The sequence below is a fragment of the Hippopotamus amphibius genome, chromosome 4 (assembly GCF_030028045.1).
Source record: "Hippopotamus amphibius kiboko isolate mHipAmp2 chromosome 4, mHipAmp2.hap2, whole genome shotgun sequence".
NCBI lineage: Eukaryota > Metazoa > Chordata > Mammalia > Artiodactyla > Hippopotamidae > Hippopotamus > Hippopotamus amphibius.
In genome coordinates this window covers 46,757,111-46,779,740 of record NC_080189.1, presented here as the reverse complement: position 1 = coordinate 46,779,740, position 22,630 = coordinate 46,757,111, and the positions used below count along the sequence as shown (strand labels likewise).

At 52.2% G+C, this 22,630-nt stretch overlaps 1 protein-coding gene across 2 annotated transcripts; it reads left to right on the top strand.

Annotated features, from left to right (window-relative positions):
• The first annotated feature begins 6,223 nt into the window (after positions 1 to 6,223).
• Positions 6,224 to 21,418, top strand: GHRHR (growth hormone releasing hormone receptor). 2 transcript variants are annotated; one of them, XM_057732006.1, is made up of 14 exons: positions 6,249 to 6,320; positions 10,622 to 10,724; positions 10,852 to 10,959; positions 11,662 to 11,759; positions 12,879 to 12,976; positions 13,705 to 13,837; positions 15,220 to 15,373; positions 15,652 to 15,712; positions 16,267 to 16,336; positions 17,037 to 17,128; positions 17,716 to 17,845; positions 18,424 to 18,465; positions 20,286 to 20,392; positions 21,171 to 21,418. In XM_057732006.1, the coding sequence occupies exons 1-14, from the start codon at positions 6,264 to 6,266 to the stop codon at positions 21,172 to 21,174; spliced, it is 1,257 nt and encodes a 418-aa protein (XP_057587989.1). In that variant the 5' UTR covers positions 6,249 to 6,263; the 3' UTR covers positions 21,175 to 21,418. The 2 variants fall into 2 exon arrangements, with proteins under 2 accessions (XP_057587988.1, XP_057587989.1); XM_057732005.1 differs by lacking the exon at positions 21,171 to 21,418 and having other exon boundaries at positions 6,224 to 6,320; positions 20,286 to 20,692.
• The last annotated feature ends 1,212 nt before the right edge of the window (positions 21,419 to 22,630 follow it).

The following is a 22,630-nucleotide window of genomic DNA, read 5'->3' as shown; positions in this document are numbered from 1 at the left end:
TTCATTTATTGTGGAGAACTTGCCACTCTTGGTTTCTCCCACCACTCTTGCCGTCTCCTGACCTCTGGCCACACTGCAGCCAGGGAGAGGCTCGTGCAGCACAAATCCCAACAGCGGTGCTGCTCCAGCCTTGGGGCCTTGCAACCCCCACCCCTGCAGCCCCGCACTGGCCCTCCGCAGCCCCCAGCCCTGGCATCCCAGCCTGGTCCCTGGATGCAGCGCCACATTTCATGGGCACTGCGCCTTCTCCTGTGGCTCTGGGAGAAGTGGCTGGCTTTCCTTCTGACTGTCTGCGTGACCCCAGGTAGGTCTCCTGCGCTCTTTGGGCGTCAGTCTTCCCTCCTGCCTCGGCTATGGAGTCCTTCCTCTGCCTGCAGGGGCCTCATTGTCCCATCCAGAAAGTAAGGACAGTGTGTGGGGGGTGCAACCTCCTTCTCCCCTCCCACTGGGGCCCAGTGGACACATTTCCTCAGTGATGATCCCACAGAGCTCTGGGGACTCTGCTCCCAGCACCTTCAGTTACTATGTAACAACCTCTTCAATGCCAAAATAAGCCACTGAAATTTTGAATCAGAATCTCACAGTGAATGAAAGCACGCAACTTGGGCCGGAGACAGCACCCGGGGCTGGGAACCTGGAGACCTGGCTCCCAGTCCCAACTCAGAGAACGCTTTCCCGTGTGACCTTGGGCACCTCAGTTTCTCCTTCTGCAAAACAGGGACAATTATCCATGCTGGGCGTGTGCCAGGGACCGTTGGGTCTGCATCCCTCACATGGAGCACCTCTCGTCATACCAGGCTGGAGAAAGCCTGCTGCAGGAGGAGGGCAAAGTCTGAGGGAAGTTTAAAGTTTATAAAGAAACGAGTTATCCATGCACAAATCAAAGCACCTTTTTCGGTTAGAGGAAAACAAAGTGTCACATTGTCCTCATGTTGCCTGGCTGAAGGCCAGTGCTCCTCCCACGCCCCGCCTGTCCACACCTTGTCCTGCCCTGCCCCGCCCCATTTAGCAGGGCCATAATTTCTGCTCAGGGCAAAAATCTCTTTGGACTCTGAGATTGACCTGAAAACCTTGTAACAGAAATTGATTTGCCCTCAGAGTACAGAGAATATAAGCATCCTCGGCCCTGGTCCTCATCCTGACCTTGACCCTGGCAGGAGACTGAGCCCTGACCCAGCCCCAAACTGAGCCCTGACCTTGACCCCAGTCTGAACCCCAAACCTGGTCCAGTACAACTCAGACCCCAATAGATCACAGGCTGACCTGTGACTCTAGACAGAGATTGAGCCCTGAGCCAGGCCTCGGGCAGAGCTGGGTCAGGGGCGCTTGTGAGAATGGCTGTGGCCTCAGGCAGCCAGAGCTCCTGCAGAGCCTCAGCTAAGCGGGGTGCCCCCCAGAGGGCCAAGGTCGGAGCTTCTGTCCGTAGGGATCCATTCTGAGGTCCCAGGACCCCAGCTCCTGTGCTAGCCTGTTCCTGCCCCTGAGGGAAGGACAGCATCATGGAACAAGGAGAGGGACTAAAACTCAGCCAGGGACGGGGCTCGCTTTGGCCTTGCCCTCAATACCCTCTGTCTGAACCCACCCCAGCAAGGGAGATCCCGGCCAAATATCCAGAAATAGCTGCGCCCTGAGACCTGTCCACCAGCTATAAGACCCCAGCCCCAGTTTTGCACGTGCCTGGAGCCACCCTGAGACAGGGGCTGCGTTCCAGGCTGGCCCCACCTGCTGACGTCAGGGAGAGGCAGCAGTTGCTCAGCACCACCACCAGGGGGCATCAGACAGAGGTGGGACTGAAAAGCCTCTGTGGCCTGGGGCCCTGGGAGTTTTGCTGGGGGTTGGAGGGGCTCTCAAGGAAGAACCTGATGGTCCGTTTAAAGAAGCCCACCTGCTTGTGGGGCAGACAGACTCCACCCTGACATCTAAAATACCCACCGGTGACAAAGGAAAACTAAACACTAGCTAACTAGCTACTGTGATCTTTTACATTTAATTTTAATTTTACAAGTAGTGCACAAATATATTTTTCTTAAACACTGGAATATTGAAGTTAAAGCAACTGTTCCATTTGACCATTCCTTAAATTCTATACCCTGTCCCTTTCCTCTTTTCTCCATTTTTAGGATTTTGAGGTGGTAGCTTCCAGACATTAAAAAAATACTTTTATATACACAAATACGTAAGATTTTTCTACATGTAATTGCGTCATCCGTGAACAGAGATAATTTTATTTTTTCCTCTCCAATTTAAGTGCCCTTTATTTCTTTTTCTAGCCTAATTATTCTGGCTAGAACTTCTAGTCCTATGCTGACTAGAAGTGGCAAAAGCAGACACCCTGTCTTGTTCATCTCAAGGAAAAAGCTTTCAGTCTTTCATTATTGAGTATGATGTCGGCTGTGGGTTTTTATACGTGGCCTTTATCATGTTGGGGAAGCTCCCTTCTGTTTTTACTATATTGAGTGTTTTTATCTCAAAAGGATTTTAGATTTTGTCAAATGCGTTTTCTGTACCAGTGGAGATGAGTGCGAGTGCTTTTTTCTTCACTTATTAAAACCTAATATTTTGTATATTTTGTTTGAATTTCTTTATGTCGGGGTAGAAGGAGAGTAAATTATTCTCTGTTACTCTGTCTTGTAGGGAAGCAGAAATTCCTCGAGTATATATTTTTGCAATCTCTTCATGTTGATACAAGTAGAATTAGCTTATCCTTTTAATGCTCTGTAGTATTCCATTGTGTGAATATATCATGTTTTATTTAGCTATTCCATTATCTTTGGACATTTGTGTTGTTTTCTAAGTTTTACCACATATTATAAACAGTGCTATCAGCTGGAACAAATATCCAGAAATGAAACTTCTGGTTTATAGGGTATGTTCATTTGTAGATTTAAAAGATCACATCATATTGATTTTCAGAATGGGTGTACCAATGTCCACTCCCATCTGCACAAGATAAAAGTACCATTTCCCCACATTATTTTCCAAACATATTATCAGACAATAAAATTTTAGGCGAAGTGATAGGTGAAAAAGGGTAGCTCATCATTAATTTACATTTTCTTGAGTATTAGTGATGTTGAGCATTTCTCCACCTGGGCATAGGTTCTATTTTACTTATTTTCTAAATTTCCTGTTTATATGCTTTTCTCACTTTTCTACTGGGTTATTTTTCTCATTATTAGTTTGTAGGTAGTTTAAAATACTTTTTGAAACTATATCTTTGTCACTGTTGGTCACAAATATTTCTTTCAATCTGTAGTTTGCTTATAGTTTTATTTATGGGGTCCTTTCTTGAATATACTTTTTTTTTAATGCTCATGTCGTCAAACGTATTAATCTTTTTCTTTATGGTTTCAATTTTGTATATAAGAAAGTTTCCCTTCTTCCGAGGTTATAAAAACAAATTTCCATTTTTGGAAAAAAATCTTATTATTTTGTTGTTTTATAGTTGAGACTTTAAGCCTTCTAGAATATATGTTTTGTAAATGTGAGTTAGAGAGTCTATCATTTTTTACACACAAAGAATTGGTTGTTCTAACTTTGCTGATAGTCCATCCTTGAAACATATTATCCTCTGTGAGTTAGGCTCTGTATCAGGTACTTTGTATGCTTTTCCTTATTTGCTTATCTCATCAACCCTATAAGCCAGGTATCATCCCCATGTTTCAGATGGAAAAACTGAGGTTCAGAAAGGTTAAATAACTTGCCCAAGGCCACACAGCTGGCAAGTGGTGGAGTCAAATTTGAACGCTGCGCAGATATAGAGATAGTTAGAAATGGGAGTTCAATGACCCTGGCCCATTCAGAAGGAACAATGAGCCTGGGGGAAGCTTGGGGAACACAAACAATTAGGTCAGGGCCTCTCAACCTTAGTGCTATTGACCTTTGGAGTGGATAATTCTTTAGATGGTTGTGGGGGTTCATCCTGTGCATGGTAGGATGTTTAACAGCACTCCCAGTTTTTATGGTTTTTATCCCTTACATAGCAATAGCACCGTGTCACGCCTTCTCCCCACTCTTGAACCCTGCCTGTGATATTAAAAGCTGTCTCTAGGGGACTTCCCTGTGGTCCAGTGGTAAAGAATCCGCTTTCCAGTGCAGAGGATGTGGGTTAGATCCCTGGTCAGGGAACTAAAACCCCACATGCCATGGAGCACTAAGCCCTTGAGCCACACCTACTGAGCTTGCACACCTCAACCAAAGAGCCCGAGTGCCACAGACTACAGAGCCCCCATGCCTTAGAGGCCGCATGCCACAACCAGAGAGAGGAAAACCCGCATGCCACAACTAGAGAGAACCCTGTGAACCGCAACTAGAGAGTCTGCAATGAAGAGCCCACATGCCTCAATGAAGATCCTGCGTGCTGCAACTGAGACCCAATGCAGTCACAAATAAATAAATAAATCATAAATAAATAAAATAAATATTAAAAAAAGAAAAGAAAACTGTCTCTAGGCATTGCCAAATATTCCCTGGGTGACAGAATTGCTCCGTTAAGAATCGCTAATGCAGATAATAATAATTAGTAGTAGTATTAATATCTGCTATTAACCCTCAGTAATACTAATTGACACTAATTATCAACGATGATTAATTGTGGTCTTTATCCATGGGCTGTTGCCTCTCTGTAGCTGGGGGACGGAGGCTCTGGCTCTCCCTTTAAGCTACACCTGCTCAGTGCTCTACTCCTAGTGCTGCGTCCTCACTCAGCCTGTCAACAGAGGGGCTCTGCTTCGTCCTGCAAATGTGGGAGCTCAGTGTGGTGTGAGACCTGCCCTGGGTCACGGCCAAGCACACGAAAACGCTTGTGCAAGGGCAGGAGTTTCAGGGGCTGGAGGTGCTTCATATTTTCTTTTCAAAATATTTTTCTTTGTTGAAGATGAACGCAAGTGGAAAAATAAAGCCCTGCTGATGTAAAACGATTCCTCAGTCCAGACGTGGCGGGGCGAGGAGCTTCATCATTCATGACTCGCGTCAGGCTGTAAACATGTCTGTGTTACAGCATCCTGCCCGACAAGCCCTGGGAATGAGACCTGCACACAGGTGTCGGGACCTGCCAGGTACCGGCACATTCAGGGCCCTTGAAGATCAAATGTGCCTTCCAATCCCCCCAGGGCTATTCAGGATCCAAGACAATTTAGAACACTGTCTTTAGCCTGGCCAACTGGGATCCTTCATTTTTATTTTTAAAGTCTTCATTGAATTTGTTACAATATCGCTGCTGTTTTATTTTTTTGTTTTTTTGGCTGTGAGGCATGTGGGATCTCAGCTCCCCCACCAGGGATCGAATCTGCACCCCCTGCATTAGAAGGTGATGTCTTCACCACTGGACCGCCAGGGAAGTCTCCGGATCCCTCATTTTAGTCTAAAGCTATAACAAAAATGAGCAGGTAATGAATACTCAAATTAATCCCAGCTGCTCTGTGAGTCCTCTTGTTTCTGCCCCTGATAACGGTGGTTCTGCCCCATTCAGGGTGGGTTACCCCATGAGTCTTCCTGCACGCTGCCTGTTTTCCCCTGTTGCCGTGAGGACTCCTGGAGGGACTTTGACAAACCCACACGTAAAGTCCAGAGCCTGGACACCTGCAGACGTCACCTCGCCCTCCAGGCTGGCATCCTTGCAGGAGCAGAAACAAGGCTTTGCCGATACACCGCCTTCTAGACCAGCCCATGTGGGTGCTTGGAGATTGCGCTTCCTTTTCTAAGCTCATTCCTGCTTTCCAGCCCCCACTGACATCCTACCCACCTCGGCTGGGTCCCCGGGGCTCCAAGCCCACCCTTCAGCCCTGTGGATGAGGCCGGAATTACAGCCAAACTGGGGGCTCCCTGAGGGTGAGCCTGGGCCTCCTTCGTCTCTGAGTCTCCTCCATTTTGGGGGGAATCTCTTCAGGGTGGACCCACAGAGGGCTGAGCTCAGAGAAGAAAACAATAAAGAACTGGGACAAGAGGTGTCCTGTGGCTGTCACTTCTCAGTGACCTCGCTATTAGGACAGACACAGGCTGACTTGCAGACCCGGTGGAAAGGGCTCAACCCCTTGGTGCTGGGAACGTGGCGTCCCACCCCAAGGCTGGGGCTGAGCTGGGCACGGTGTTCTGCAATGCTGGTGAATATTCAGCCGGTTCTGTCCCCTTTGCTGGCTCCTGCCTATGCAAACAGCCACCGGCGGAGGGGAGGCAGAGGGTGTGCCGGCAGCGGGGCGGCCGCGGGGGACAGTGGGCAGCAGGGTGGGGCTCACCGCACTGAGGAGCCGCTGCCGAGCCCCGCCATGGGCAGCAGGGTGTGGGCTGCCTGCGTCCTCTGCTTGCTGGGCCCCCTACTAATCGTGAGTAGCCAGCTCAGACCCTCCTGCCCCTCCCACCGGGCTCAAGATCTGGGAGCCACAGGGCCGTGCTGGGGTCCATCGGGAGCCTGGTAGGGACCCCATTTCCCTTCCCCAGCACAGGAGTCTCTCTACCAAGCAGATGGTGGCGTGGCTTGGAGAATTCCTGATCCCCAGGGCCCCCTCCTGTCCTCCCCCTTCCTTCCCAGGCAGCCTGCTCATCCCTGGGGAGCTCTGACTATTAAAACATCCTTCCTGGGGCTGAAAGGAGCCTCCCCGTTGTTCCCCCCCAGGCCCGGTCTGCACCCTTGGGGCCCACAAGACACTCTCTGTCTCCCTTCATGCCCCAAGTCTTCTCCACACCCCCTCCTCCAACAAGCTCCCTAGAGCCCTCCCCACGACCCCTGGAGCCACTAGATTTGGTGGCTTCCTTTGAAGAGGGTGTGGCCAGGGACTGAGCAGGCCTGGGTAGTAAGTGAGCAGGTGCTCCCCTCCGGCCTCTGGGGGATTCTGCCTCTTATGATGTGCCCTGAGGCCAGAGAAGCTTTCCACCACCAGATAGTTCTCGCAGGCCTGCAGTGCTGGGGAGCGGGCTGCCAGGAGGAGGCTCTCTCTGAATGCGCAGCCGTTCCCCAGCTCGCTTTCCTGGAGTTAACGCGAGTGACGGTGTCGTGGGGACCGGGATAGGAGACGCAGGGACGGGGTAGGACGCTGTGGCTGCCGGGCGCTCCGGAGAACCTAAGTGAACTGAGGTCGCCCTCTTTCTCCACTGGCTTGCGTGTGAGTGTGTGTGAGCCAGACCTCCCTGGCACCGTGCGGCACCTGCCACTCGTGCAAGGCCTTTAGGCTTGAATTCTGGCGCTGTGAAACTAGCTGTGCGACCTGCACGCGTCCCTCACTTGTCTGTTTTGTAAAAGAAGAAAATAGTATCTGCCCCCCAAGGCTGTTGTGCCTGGAGTCAGATCTGACTTGTCAAAGGCTGGGCATGGGTGCAAGGCGGGAGACCTCAAAGCCCTCCCCGCTTCAGTGAGGTGCACCTCCTCCCTCTCATCCTCGTGCGCCCCACAGCAAGTGCTTAACTTTTAGGAGGGGACACGAGATCCTGTGGGGTCATTGAGCAGCTGGTGCCAGGGCCAGCACTAAATCTCTGTCTCCCAGTGTGGCCTCCATCCTGCACAGACCCTGGGTCAGCTGTAGCCACGGTCAGCAAGGCCAAGGTATGCAAGGTGACAGAGTCCCCCTCAGGAGGAGTGGGGTCCAGCACGTGGGCCAGGTGATCCCCGAGCCCTAGGTGAGTGGGGGGGGGGTGCTCCAGCAGTAGCAGTAGTTGGGGTGAGTCTTAGAATGGCCCACCTCTCCCTACCCACTTACCGTCTCCACCTGTGACTGTACACCAGGCTCATGAGTTGGGCTTCCCTGAATTTTCCTTCCCTTAGGAAGTGTGGGGGCTGTCTGCCTCCCCTTTTGGTGGGAGGCTTCCCACCAGGGGCCCTAGTTCCTTTGGCCTCAGTGGTTCCCTAGTCAGGCTCTGAGAAGGCGTCCCAGGAAGGGATGGGCCTGTGGACGTGGAGGGGGAGGAAGGGCACACAGAAGACGCAGTCCCCTATCAGGCGAGCCTGCCCTCCCCATCTACCTGCTTCTGACAGTCAGACTGCTGCTGGGGACATGGCCGGGAGGTACGCCTGGGGCTCGGCTCTGAGATGGCTCTGGAGTCTCTGAGTCCTGGGGAGGAAGCCAAGAGGCACCCCCAGGCTGGAGACCCAGCGCCTGGGCAGCGGGTGGAATCTGCAACCTGGGGTCCCACAGGCCCAGGCAGGAGGTGGCAGAGCTGAACCCAAGCTGGATTGGGGGAACAGGGCCCGCAGGTCGGGACAGGAATGTCCTCCACCGTAGGGCAGGCCTGGTGGGGGTGACCTACCTACTGGACTGGGTCTCCAGGTCCTCTCCTGGCTTCCTGGCCTGTGGTGAGCTCCTTGGGTCCCTTCCACGTGGTCGCCCGCTGTTCACTGTCCCCACTCCAGTGTTTGCGGTCCCTTCTCTCTGACCCCGGCCCCTGTGTCACATCCACTGCGCTCTGTTGTGCCTGGGTTTCTGTCAAAGGGCACTAAGAATTAATTAAACACCTGCTGACACAGCCTCTGTTCCAGACACTGGGGGTTTGTGTGTGCATGTGCGTGTGCATGTGGGTGTGAGGATGGCAATGGGAAGGGCTCTCTCCTCATGCAGCTCAGGGGAATCTGCCCACTCCCTTGTCTGTGCACATTCTTTGTCCCAAGTGCTCACCAGTTAAAAAAAAAATTCTCCTCTTCTTCAGGTCCGGCCCAAATGCCTCCTCCTCAGTCCTTGTGAGAAGGGCCACCCTCCCATAGTGTCTGTCCTGCCTCTGATCAGTTTGTCCTGGCTCTATTAGCACCAGGTCTTGGCTCCCTTCCCCATGCCACTCCTCCCTGTGAAATCCTTGGGGACAGAAATCTACACTGATGGAATTCCACGTGCATGGTGGACACAAATGTGGGCTGGGCATCATGTCTGCAGTGTAAGCAGCATGTCTCACAAAGTGGGGTCCCTCACACCGATCTGTTTGGGGCTGTGCCCTGCTGGACAGTCCATTTCAGCTCTTCTCCAGTCTGGGGCAGTGGGAGGGAGAGGTGAGAAATCCTGCCTTTGACTCCCAGTTCCCTGGAGAACTTGTTAAAATGGAAAGTCGTAGATCCCGCCGTAGATTTCTGCGTATTCTTGGCTCCATCCCAGTTGATCTCCAGCTGGATCACAAGGCACCCTTTCAGAAATACTGCTAGAGGGTTTCCAGAAAACCAACTTGTTTTCCAGCCTCCAGAGATCATTCCCTGTGGTCACTGGGCAGCACCAGCTTCTGGGAAACTTAAAACTGTAATCCTTCATGATTGCTGAGACAGACAACAAGTCAATTATCCCCCCATCTATCTATCCGTTATCCCACCCATCCATCTTCATGTGCATGCCCTCATCCCTCCACCTGTCCACCCATCCACCTGTCCACCCATCCATCCATCCGTCCATCCATCCATCCATCCACGCATGTATGCGTTCCTCCATCTATCTACGTATTTACCTATCTATTGTACATATAGTCACTCATTCTACCAGCCAGCCACCCAGGTATCCATTCATTCATTTCTCCATGAATCCACATACATCTGCTCTTTCACCTCATTTACCTACTCATTCATTTATCCATCTACCTTCTCACTAATCTACCCATTTTTTTTTCACATATTTTTGTCAGGGTACCTCTGAAAACAGAGCCTGAGACAAAGGCATCTCTATAGGTAGTTGTATTAGTTTCCTATTGCTGCTGTAACAAATTGCCATCAACTTAGTGATTTAAAACAGCATGAATCTATTATCTTACAGTTCTGGAGGTCAGAAGTCCAAAATGATAGTTTTCAGTGGTTTAAAATCAAAGTGTTGGCAGGGCTGCATTCCCTTCTGGAGACTGTAGGGGAGAACTCACTTCCTTGCCTTTCCCAGCTTCTGGATGCGCCTTCATTCCCTGGCTCATGACCCCTTCCTCCACCTCCAAAGCCAGCAGTATAGCAACTTCATCGCTCTCTCTGCCTCTGACCGTCTGTCTGTCTCCCTCTCACACACACAGAGGCTCACACACACACACACACACACACACACACGCACACACACACACTCCTCTGCTTCTGTTAGCACATCTCCTTATCTCACTCTGACACTCCGGCCTCCCTCTTATAAAGACGCTTGTGATTACACTGGGTCCACCCAGATAACCCAGGATAATCGCTCCATCTCAAGATCCTTAACTTAATCACTGCCGGAAAGTCTCTTTGTAAAGCTGCATAGTCACTGGTTTCAGGGATTAGGACGTGGACATTTTGAGGGGCCATTACTCTGCCTACTAAGGTACTTTATGCAGAATTGCCTTCAGGGAGCAGAAGTGCAGAGCAGAGGAGTAAAACAAAGAAGGAAAAAAGGCCACTACGTGGATGCATTATGGAGCTGGCCATCTCCATGACATCTTCTGAAGACTTTTGTTGAATGTGTCTCAGAACTTACTTTCATGAGATGAAAAGGGGAAGCATCTGTTCAAATCTCTATCTATTCTCCCTCCCTCCCTTCCTGCTTGCCTTTCATCCAAACATCCATGAGGCGTACCTGGATGAGCCACGCCCTGTGCTTAACAGCATGGCTACAGAAATGAATCAGGCTTTCTCTCTGTCCTCAGGTTTTTAGACCAGCGAACCCAGAAGAAGTGTCCGGTTGGGTTGGTTCACCCCGTTAACTCTCTCCTGCAGGTACTGGGCCATGTGCACCCAGAGTGTGACTTTATCACCCAGCTGAGAGAGGATGAGCAAGCTTGTCTACAAGCAGCAGAGGGGATGCCCAACTCCACCTCGGGTACGGGGCTTGGGAGGGGGTAGCTGGCTTGTCGGGGATTGCTTCATCTCCTCCAGCCTCACACTCAGGATGGTGGACAAGCCTGTCCCCTGGACTGAGTCTCCTCTGCTCGCATCTCACGGTCTAGGTTGCCCCAGGACCTGGGATGGGCTGCTGTGCTGGCCGCCGGCAGGCTCTGGCGAGTGGGTGAGCCTCCCGTGCCCGGCGTTCTTCTCTCACTTCAGCGCAGAGCCAGGTGAGGGGTGGTGGGGTGGGGGTGGCAGAGGTGAGGTGGTCTCATCTGGGGGTGGCAGAGTATGGTGGCCACACCCCTGGCTTTGGGGCCAGGCGGACCTGTATGGAGCACCGCTGTTCCCCTGCACCTCTTTCAGTGTGACCTTGGGGAAAACAAGAGTACGAACTGCACGGAGGGTGGGGTTAGTGGGCAGAGCATGGGAGTGCTGAGCTCAGGGCGTGGAGGTGAGGAAATAGTCTCCGGATGTGAGCAGGAGCTGTGAGCAGGCGTGCTGGCCGTGGGGGTGGAGGAGCAGAGCCTGTCTGACTGTGCGATGCTGCCAGTTGCCTGCCTCCCTTCACTGGCCTGGGTGTCTGGGGTGGACAGGCCCTCTAGGGGCAGAGAGGGCCTCCTTTCTCCCCACTGCCCTTAGGATGCTGGTGGCCCAACCTGCTGCTCTGCTTCTCAAGGGAACCATTCTCTCGATTAGCAGAAGGTGAGTCTGAGGCCAGGAAGGAAGGTCCCAGAATGCGTCCCAAGCAGGCTGGGCCTGGACCCCAGGCCTCCGGAGAGAAGACTCACCTCTCTCTGCTGCAGGTTCAGAGAGAGAGATCCCCCCTCTCTCTCTGCCAGAGTCACTCCCCAGCTCCCCCACCTCTCTGGGGAAAGGGCAGAAGCTGTCCTAACTAAATCTCTCCTTCCCCACGTCTGCTTGCCTCCCAGGGGCCATGAAGCGGGACTGCACCATCACGGGCTGGTCAGAGCCCTTCCAGCCTTATCCTGAGGCCTGCCCTGTGCCCCTGGAGCTGCTGACGGAGGAGGTGGGAGGCTCCTGGTGTCTTGGAGGAAGGGTCTTGGTGGATGTTTGTGTGGGTGGTGGACTGTACAGCTGCAGGGGCCGCCACTCCCACTGCAGTCAGCCAGTTGCAATATTCATTACAGTGCATTTGCAGAAGATGGCAGTGTCTGGAAGAGGGGGGTCTTGTGCTAACTTACTCAAGGGTGACAGATGGGCCATGCTGCTAGGAGGGAGAGGAGAGGCAGAGCACAGCGGGGGAGGTGTGCTGGCTACCATCTCCTTGTCTCCTTGGTGTACCCTCTCTGTGCCCAGGCCTTCAGGGCAGGGAGGTGGGAGTGGTTCTGGGAAACACAGGCTCCTTGTGATCCTGGGCAGGCTCCTTGCCCTCTCTGGTCCTCAATCTGTGGAGCGGTGTGCGTGGCTGTGGGCAAGCAAGGGAAACCAAAGCCTGGAGTGATGGCAGCGACCCCTAATCTAGCCGGCACACCCCACGCTTCCAAATTGGATAGGGCCTTTGCAAGGTGCTTCCACACCCATAATCCCACATCTCTTCCCCCTAGCCCTGAAGGCAACGCCTGAGCCTGACATTTTCTCAGATAAAAACAGTGAGTCTGGGAGGGGCGATGATAGCCTGCAGCCCTCAGGGGAGCTGGGCCCCAGATCGATTTCCTCCCCCCAGGGCTGCAGCCTCCGTCTCTGTCTCTGGAGTCCAGGCTGGACTTGGATTGATCCAAATACTTGGTTCTTGGAAAGAACGTTTCCTGGCACCTGCCCCCTTCCCTTTATTTTGGGACGTCGTGTTCCCGAGCCAGTGAGCAAGCTGGATGTCAGTAAACGAGTCTGATTTCCTCCTGAGCGTTGTCATTCCCCAGGGTCTCCCAGCAGCAGCCGGAGTTAAGCATCCTGTTGCCCGTCCTCCAGCCCCTCCCCACCCCCTCCCCCACCCCTCCCCCAGCCGACAGGCTGTAAACAAAAGCTTCGCTTCAGTTCCAGAGGGAGCGTACTGTGGTCCCCACAGACACCCCTGTCCCCACGTTGGCAGTTTTGGGGTAGAATTGAAAATGTCACCTGCTAGATTGCCAAGCCTCCCTTTCCTCAAAGGCCCAGGGGCTGAGATTTCCTCCGTCTCCACCCTTCCCAGAAATCTTACTTCTCCACGGTGAGGATCATCTACACCATGGGCCACAGCATCTCTGCCGTGGCCCTCTTCGTGGCCATCACCATCTTGGTTGCTCTCAGGTGCGCCAACCTCATCACCTGTTCCAGAACCTTCACCGCCTCCACAGCACCAAACCAGAATCCTTACCTGGATATTCAAGACGTTCCCAGATCCGGAACCACAGCCGTTTCTGACTTTTCTTTTCCCTTTCCCCACGCGCAGACCCATCTTTTCACATGCATGAGGCATCCCACCTCCACACCTCTGCGGGTGTGGAACTTTCTCTATTTGCTTGCAATGCCTGCCTGCTTTTTCCTCAGTGTCCTCATATCTGTTAAAATTCAAAGCTCAGCTCTCATCTACCTTAAGAATCCTCTGTCTTTTCTGTGAAACCCTTCTTTACTATTTCAACCCTTTGATCTTTGCTCTCTTAAAGCCCCCAGCCTGGCCTGTGCTGTTCACTGTCTCCTGGGGATGAGCCCTGTCACCCTGATCACCCAGGGGGCTCCCCTGGGCAGTGCCCTGTCATTTCTGCCTCTGTCCTCCACACTATGAGCTCCCTGAAGGCAGGGACTACTATTCTCTGTCCCCTTACCCACACTGAGCCCAGCTGTCCTGCAAGGTTAAAGCTGAAGCCTCAAGTTCAATGCAGTCGACCCAATCTAATCGGATCCAATCGGATCTGATCCCATCCAAGCCAATTCAATTCACCTCCCGCCCTGCTCAGCCTCCTCAAGCCTGCTTTGAGCACACCAGAAGCCCCTCTCCCACCTTGCCTCCTGTTCCACACCCCTCCCACCCTCTCCAGGAGGCTCCGCTGCCCCAGGAACTACATCCATACCCAGCTGTTCACCACCTTTATCCTCAAGGCGGGAGCTGTGTTCCTGAAGGATGCCACTCTCTTTCACAGCGAGAACACGGACCACTGCAGCTTCTCCACTGTAACAGCCATGGGTGGGGTGCTGGTGAGGGTTGGATTAGAGATGTAGATGTGCTTGTCCAGTCCTGTGGGCTGACCCTGGAGCTCTTGCTTTGCCAGTGACAGACCCCTCCCCCTTCCCACCCCTCCTTGGGGTCAAGTCCTAAATCCTCCTGCTGTTTCCTGGATGGTGGCGCCCGCCCATGTCGTTTCCCTCATTCCACTCTCCACTCCGTATTCTGTATTCCTGTTCCGTTCCCCATCCCATCTCGCAACCCAGACCACATTTCACTCCACCCAGCCTTTCCACGCTACACTTCCTCTGGCACCATCTGTCTGTGCTGGGTGTGGGTGTGTCAGGGGCTGGGCAGAGCCAGGTCCCTTCCTCAAGAAGCGCACAGGGTGCCTAAGGGGACAGATTGTACCAGATTATGGGACCACCAGGTAGAGGGAGCTGAAAGCTGGGAGAGAACAGGAGAGGGCTTCAGGGCAGAGATGGCTTTGGAGCTGCGTGGGCAGTAACGACAGGGAGAGATGGGGGAGGACCGGGGTGAAGCAACTCTTGCAGGAGACGCTGGGGCAGGTCCGAGAGACAGGGACGCCACCGTGGGGGCGGGGAGGCGGGCGAATGAGAGGAGATGGACGATAAAGGAAGTTGGGCTGCGTGTGGGGGCCCAGGTATTCTGACACTGTGCCGGAGATGAACAGATACTAATGAACACACCAACAGATGACCTTCATCCATGAATGAAAGAAATAATAATAGTGTATATATCGAGCACTTGTGTATCAGGCATTACGCTAAATGCGTTCCAGGTATTATCGCCTTTTGTTTCCTACATGTGTTTTCATTTTAGTCCCGTATGTAGATGAGGGCTAATTGGCGATGTCCCAGCTGCCGCGCGGTGGGAGTGGGAGCAGCCTGGGCTACCTGAGCTCAGAGGCCAGCGCTCCTCAGCCCGACAGATGAGCAGAGTCACGCAGTGAGTGACTGAATGCACGGCTACATGTGTGCATGTTTGCAGGATGGAGCCGTGCATGAAGACACGGTGTTCCACACCCTCAGCTCTGGGGATTGACTTGAGCTCAGTAAAAACAGTAGCAGTTTGTATACAGGGTTTCCATTTAATCCTTATGATGAGGCCGAGAGCTCCGCATTGGGAGTTTTTCCTTTTAGAGGTGAAAAGCTAAGATGTGGAGAGGTTATCCAGATGGTAAATTTGAACTCAGACTGTCTGGACCCCAAATCTGTGCTCTTGACCACCACGTTACACCACCACATCCTCTCTGGGGCAGCCTAAGGGGGAGGACCCCTGGGGGTTCGGAGCCTGAGTGGGGTAGCGGAGACTTGGTGGGGCTCCCATGGGTGTCCCGGCTCTGAAGCACCCAGCCCCTGGCCCGCAGGTTCTCTGCAAGGTCTCTGTGGCCACCTCCCATTTTGCCACCATGACCAACTTCAGCTGGCTGCTGGCAGAAGCTGTCTACCTGACCTGCCTCTTGGCTTCCACGTCGCCCAGCGCGAGGAGAGCCTTCTGGTGGCTGGTTCTCGCTGGCTGGGGTGAGCACCAGGGGCTGCTTTGGGCACCGTGGCGGGGTGGATGGATGCCCAGGGAGCTCACACAAAGGTCCCTTCAGCTCACTCGTGATGACCCCAAGGCCCAGAAAGGGGATAGATGGCTTATAGTCCTAAGCAAGTGCTGGAGATTATGGCCAGGTCCCCGGCCTCTGGGCTCTCGCCTGGTCCTGCTTCACAGTGCCCTGTGTGACCGGCAGCGGTAGTGGGAGGTGGGCACAGGCTGCAGACCCCTTACTCGTGTCTTTTCTGTACCCCCTCAGGGCTTCCCCTGCTCTTCACCAGCACCTGGGTGGGTTGCAAGTTGGCCTTTGAGGATGTTGCGTGAGTCTGGGCTATCCCTTCATCACACCTGTGCTGGGTTCCTATGGGGCGTGGACTGGACAACTCAGGCAATGAGGCTGCCCTCCAAGCTGTGAGGAGGAGGCCTCCCAGGCTTGGGTGGGGGCTGGGAAACGCAGTCTGCGGATAGCACAGAAGGACCTTGAGCCTGGGCATGAAGGGGGTACAGAGTCTCAGGGTTCTGGGGCTCAGGGGGTAGGGGGCTGTAAGTGGCTGCCTTCTGGAAGAGGGGAAGTGTTGGGGTGCAAGAAGGCAGCAGACTGACTTTCGAGAAACTCATCCACCTAGGTGGGGAGAAAGGGTGAGCTCAGCTTGGATTGGGGCATCCCTTTGGAAAGGGCCTAAATGTCTGAGAGGAGATAAGGCTGAACGGGATTGGGGTGAAGCTAGAAGGCTCACATTCCAGTGAGGCTCTTAGAGGCTGGTAGGTAGAGAGAAGAGAGGAGGGAGGAGCATGGGTACCCCAGAAACTTTCCAGCCACCGTACTCTTGGCACCCCCAACTCCTCCATCAATCTTGGCCTGTCCTTTCCCCAGGTGCTGGGACCTGGACGACAGCTCCCCCTACTGGTGGATCATCAAAGGACCCATCGTCCTCTCTGTTGGGGTCAGTGACTGCCGCCAGTGTCCTCTGCTTTATTCAGCCAATCTCCCTGGGTCCACTAAGCAGCTGTACACAGCAGGAAACACGACTCGAGGCTGGGAGTCAGGATACCCGGGGTTCCAGCCTGGCTCTGCCACAGATTCTCTGTGAGGCCCTCCCTGGACCTCAGTAGTCCATTTGTAAAAACAGTGCTCAGGCCTCTTCTAGCTGAGAGTTTTGAAGAGTCTGGTGGCCTGGTTGCAGATCATCTACCATTGCAGTGAGTCTGGGCTGGGGGGAGTAGAAGACTGAAACCTTCACCTGCTCCCTTGTGGAAGACAGGGTAGCTAGGACTGGTTTGCGTGGCCTGGGTGAATGTACACATTTATGTCAATGTTGCAGTTGCGCAAAGTGAAGGCCACATGCTTTGTGCCAGAGAAGATCCTGAGAGGTGCTGGAGGCAGGATGGCAAGGCCTGACTTCCCACCCTTGGTCCTGGGACTAGACAGCAAAGGGGACCCTGAGCCCCCTAGGCCCTGAGTCCCATGTGGAACCTCCCAGGCTCCAGGTGATAAGGTCTAGAGCAATGACCTGCACATCCATCTACCTGCACACCCCTGTCTCTCAAGGATTTGAGGTTTCTAGTCCCCAAAGAGGCCCCACCCTCGGTCATTTGGGTCACCCCTGACCCTTACCTTCCACCTTCCTGAACCTCTATTTCCAGGTGAACTTTGGGCTTTTTCTCAATATTATCCGTATCCTGCTGAGGAAATTGGAGCCAGCTCAGGGCAGCCTCCAAACCCAGCCTCAGTACTGGTAACGTGTGTGTGTGTGTGTGTGTGTGTGTGTGTATGTATGTGTGTTTCAGGGGATTCTGGGGACATAACTGGAGTGGGAATCAGCATGGTTCTTTGTTATTGACGATTAGGCATCCATGATCCTGGTCCCAGCTTCTCCCCACGTTCCCAGAGAGAGAATAGATCTGGTCCCTGCCCTCCAGTAGATCACAATATAGGAAGGATGGGGGCTCTGAACAGCCAGTTACCAGGCCAAATAGGCTGATGAGTGCTGGCATCAATTTCTATAGGAGGCTGCGGAAGGAGATCGTTTCTAAATGTATGGTGGGGTTGGAGTAAAGTCTGGAAAGTCTTCCTGGGAGAGGTGTTTTTGAATTAGACTTTGAAAGATGCATAGACTTGACTGGAATAAACTGAGACAAGAGCATTTGGCAAAGGGAATAGCAGAATCCAGGGGCCTGAAATAAGGAAGCTCAGGGTGCATGAGGGGAGTTCTCCCAGGTGGCTGGTGTGTAGAGTCGAAATGGGGAGCTGGTGGGAAGTGAAAGTAGGCATAGGGCATGTGGGAGTTTCTAATTCCAGCTCTGGGCTTGTCATTTTCTGCAGGCGTCTCTCCAAATCAACCCTTCTCCTCATCCCGCTATTTGGAATTCACTACATCATCTTCAACTTCCTGCCTGACAGTGCTGGCCTAGGCATTCGCCTCCCCTTGGAGCTGGGACTGGGCTCCTTCCAGGTAAGGGCCCCCATGGCACTCACTCCCCTCTGAGTCCTTGGGCAGGAGGGAGGTGCTGCCACCCACAGGCTTGGTTGATTTCATGGTAGTGTGAGGGTGACTAGGCAGGTTATTCTTCCTTCCAGCCACTCATCCATCTGTTCAACTATCCATCTGTCTGTTTTTCTCACCTCCATCCATCTCTTTTTTCATTCAACTACCCATGCACCTCTCTACCCATCCATCCATCCATCCATCCATCCATCCATCCATCCATCCACCCATCCAATCTATTCGACATTTACTGAGCACCTATTATGTGCCAGGCTCTGTGCTCAATATCAAGGGATGCAGAAATAAGGAAAATCAGAGAAACGGGCCAACAGGGCCAACAGTACAGCCTTGACAGGCTTGCTATGACAATTACATGTGACAATATGCCTGGCACACAGTAAGTGATGAATGCATCCACTTTCTCTTTTCCCAAAGACCTGGCCCAAGTCACAGCCTGGCAGAGGGTGGGGGAAAAGATACTAGGAAGACTGCAGATATCTTAAGGCCAAGGCAGGATGATGGGATCCTTTTTCTTTGGCCCACAGGGCTTCATTGTTGCCATCCTGTACTGCTTCCTCAACCAAGAGGTATGTGACTCTTCGGGCTATTCTTATCCTTCCCTCCTGCCAGTCCTAAACTTGCCTCTCTCCTGCCCAGTCCCTGTAAATCCCAGCTCAGACCAAACACTGAGTCCCACAATCCTTTGTGCAAATCTATCCTGAGTTTCTGGATCAAGCTTAACCTGAATACTTCCTGTAAAGATCTTTAATCCATCCCTCCTCTGGGCTGGGCCAAGTTTACTGTCCATTCAGCAGGAGGTGGAGAAGGCCTTTCAGGGATCAGAAGAGGGATCCAGGGGTGGGCTAAAGGGATCCCTCAATTCTGTGAACCTAAAATTGAACAAAAGGGAGAGCGGGAGAAGAAATAAGTCAGCTCCTGGAAAAACAGAGAGAGGACATAGAAGAAATAAGAAAGTCAGAGGTAGACATACAAAGTCTACAAAAATAAATTCAGGTGCAGAGACAGGGAGGATAATGGAGAGCAGAGCCAGGCACTCTGAGAGAGAGCACCTGGAAGAGAGAGGCACAAAAAGAACAGACCAAACAGAGATGGACAAACACATGAATAGACAGAACAGCTGGTACTGGTGCACTTGTAGAACTATGGAGAGATGGTAGAGAGGAGTAAATTATACCATTCCACCCAGGAGACACTTTGCATTTTTCCTCTAGGGCAGACTTGCCTTATGGGGAGAGGTGAGAGAATTTAACTCAGTGCCCCAGAAAACCAGGTCCTGCCACCGTGTGCATAGGCAGAGTCACAGGCTCCCCCTGGTGGCCACGGATTTGCTGTGGGCTCTGTGTTCTGCTGGAGACCTGGTTGCCCGGACCTGTCCCCCAGCTGTGGAGCAGTGCTCCCCCGTTACCTGCCACCTCTGCCTCTGATTCGCTCCCTCCCCTCTGACAGTCTTTGCTCCCAGTCTAGCCTCTCCGAGTCTCCCACAGCCTTGTTGGGTGTCTGATGCAGTCACAGGACTGCAGGACCTGGTTGTAGTGGCTCATGGGCCCTGGGGCTGCTGGGAGAGGTAAGAGACAGCCCTGGATGAGGCAGGTGGGATCTGGAAAAGGGGATTCTACAGAGAGCTGTAAAGTGATCTGTCCCAGGAAGAGGTTTGGGGAACAGAAAATTACATGCCTCTGGAGACTGGGAACTTACTACCTATCAATGGGGCTTTCTGTTGTCAAGAAGCTCACTTTTATGTTGAATGGAAATCTCTCTCCCTTTTGTCTTTCATCGCAGCCTAGGTTCAGCTCTGTCAGCAATGTCACAGCCTCTCAGCTCCCTCTGCTCCCAGCAGCCCCTTGAAGATGTGCAGATACACACATTCTGCCCGCCGCCCCACCGCCATCTCCCAAGTGTCTTTACTTTCAGTTACTCTCAGTTCCCTCAACTGCAGGTCCTCAGACACAGTTTGGAGGCCTCTGTTCCTTTGGATCATGTCCTCTGGACAGTTTCCCAGTGGCTACAGTTCAGCTAAGTGGACAGGGGCAGGACAGAGTCCCAGAGAAGGGCATGGTCTAAGCTATTTGGGGAGGACAGAGTAGTTTTTGGCCCAGAATCTCAAGAAAGCACCCATAAATGTCTTTAACTAGGCCCAGACAAAGGCATGCTAAAAGATAGAGAAAGGAGCCAAAGGGAATGTTTGGAAATGTCCACAGGAAGGAGGGAGTAGTGTCTTCCAGAGGTAGTATCTAGAAGTGGCTGTAACCAGCCATAGCTTCCTCTGCTCCAGGAACCCCTGTCTCTCTTTCCCCTGCATGTTCTCCCCTGCACTCTCAGCCCCACTGGGGTTGAGTAAAGAAGTGGCAGTGGGACCTTCCTAACATCCTCTCTTTTGTCCTTGGAGGTGAGGACTGAGATCTCACGGAGATGGAGTGGCCATGATCCTGAACTTCTGCCAGCCTGGAGGACTCATGCCAGTTGGACGATGCCTTCCCGCTCTAGGGCTAAGGTGCTGACATCTGTGTGCTAGGCTGGCCATATCACGTGATTGGAATCCTTACCTGAACTCGGGCAGCTACATGAGTCCACCACCCTAGAGGAGGGAGAGCACCATCCTCCAGGAACCCTCAGTTCATGGCTCCATCCAAGCTGCTGCTCAGCCCTTCCTCCCTGTCCTGCCCCTGACTCTTTTTGCCCGGGTCCCTATGTGTCCACATCTGATTTCCTCGGTTCTTCTGACTCTGTTCTTACCCTGTCCCTCCTCCTGGAGTCTGAGCCATAGGCAAGAGGAGCCAATAAACTTGTAAATGAATAGATACACATCATTTGCATGAACCCATGCGCCTCTGCTGGGGAGGGATCTGTAGGCTTTATTTGGACCTCCGATACAGACATGCATTTATCATGTCTCAGTTCACATCACGTTACCATCAATTGTGCAAGGGTCCTCTCGTTTAATTCACTCAAAAAATGTATTCTCTTCGGTTTCTGCCTCTAATCCCATTCCCCTCCTCCCACAGGCAAACACTCCAATGTGTTAAATGTGACTACGTGTGTTTCTGTGTTCTTGCAAAATGTGTAGTGTTGTGTGTGTCTGTGCTTTTCATTTACATAAATGCTGTCGGTTATATGCCTCATCCTGCTTCTAATGTTTTCCCTCTCAGCATGGTACTTTTAAGAGATCCACCCGTGTTGCCATGTGCTCATCTGGTTGCTTGCTTTGACTGCCGTATGGTGCCACATGGTGTCACCGCCCATGTGTGACGGTCCTGTCTCCCCCTGCCTCTAGGTGAATGTTCGCGTGCCCGTGTCCTCATGCCCGCATGCCAACAAGCCTTTCTCCGGGACACATCCTGGGGAGTGGAAGTGCCGGGTCAGCAGTTGTGCCTTTTCTTAACGTGACGAGTGGTGCCAGATTGCACTCCAGAACGCCGGAAAGATCTCCACTCCCACCAGCAGCTCCGCCAACACTTGGCGTTACCCAGCTTTTTAATATTGCAAGTCAGATGGGTGTAAAGTGACATCTCCTTGTTGTTTACATTCACATTTCTCTGATAACTAATGAGTGAGCATCTCTTCCTGTGCTTGTTAGCCTTTTGGGTTTGTTCTTCCGGAAGCTGCTGAGGTCCCTCGCCCTACTTTTCTCTAAGGTGGAGATTCCTCAGTTCTAGGATTTTCTCTTGTGTCTTCTTCATGATGTGCCCTCTTGTGCCCCCAGCCTGCTGCCCGCCCCCATGACCTCTGCCCAAGCGCGGGCCCCTGATGTAACACGTCATCACACCCACCTCTCCCCCACCCCATTCCTTGGCAGGAGGGAGGAGGGTGAGAACTGGATGCTCTCCTTGGGAACCTGTTTGCTGACTGATGGGGCGGAGGGACACTTCAGTAGAGAGAATAGGCAGAAATGGACGCTGCAGATCAGAACGAAATCTCTCCCATTTTTGGACCACTCATAGCAGATCTGTCCTGCAAAACTCAGCTCCATTCCCTGGCCTCCGGGAAGCTGCCCTTCACTACCCCAGCCTTCCCTGCCATTGTGTTCCTTTCTGATGACCAATCTTCTCCCTTACAGTCATGGGGGTTCCAGTGAAAGGAGACGCAGCCATATGAAACCCAAGGTCACATTGTTGGCCATAATGCCCAGCTGCCCAGCACTTTCCTGGTCAGACAAATGTCAAGGTGTGGCCACAGTCTAAAAATCCTACCACGCATTTCTTCCTTTAGTCTCAGATCATAAAAGTAGTTCATACTCACTGCAGGGCATTTGGGAGATATAGAAGGGATTTTAAAAGGAAATAAAAATCAGCCATAATCTCATTACCTAAAGACAATCACCACTGATATTTTTGTATGTTTCCTAAAAGATTTTTTTCCTCTGCATTTTTGAAACATCATGAGGTGATACTATGTTCATAAATTTGTGCCTTGTTTCTTACATTTAAAATTAATATAAATGATATATAAAAATGGACAATAAGCGCATGAAAAATGCTCAGTCTCGTTAGTCAGTCATTGGGAAAATGCAAATCAAAACCATAATGAGATACTCTTTTACACCCAGTAAGGGGGCTAAAATGAGAAAAATAGACAACAACAAGCGTTCATAAGAGAAATTGGAACTCTCATGCTTTGCTGGTGGGAATGCAAAACAGTAAAAAGTCTGGCAGTTCCGAAAAAGTCCAACATTCAATTACCATATGAACCAGAAAATCCACTCCTAGGTATATAGGCAAATGAATTAAAAACTTA

What these genes read in the sequence shown, in the direction of transcription:
- GHRHR (XM_057732005.1), top strand. Translation starts at nt 6,264, where the DNA reads ATGGGCAGCAGGGTGTGGGCTGCCTGCGTCCTCTGCTTGCTGGGCCCC. An exon ending in CCATCGTCCTCTCTGTTGGG is followed by an intron (nt 16,337 to 17,036) that starts GTCAGTGACTGC and finishes CTCTATTTCCAG; the next exon opens with GTGAACTTTGGGCTTTTTCT. An exon ending in ACTGCTTCCTCAACCAAGAG is followed by an intron (nt 18,466 to 20,285) that starts GTATGTGACTCT and finishes TTGTCCTTGGAG; the next exon opens with GTGAGGACTGAGATCTCACG.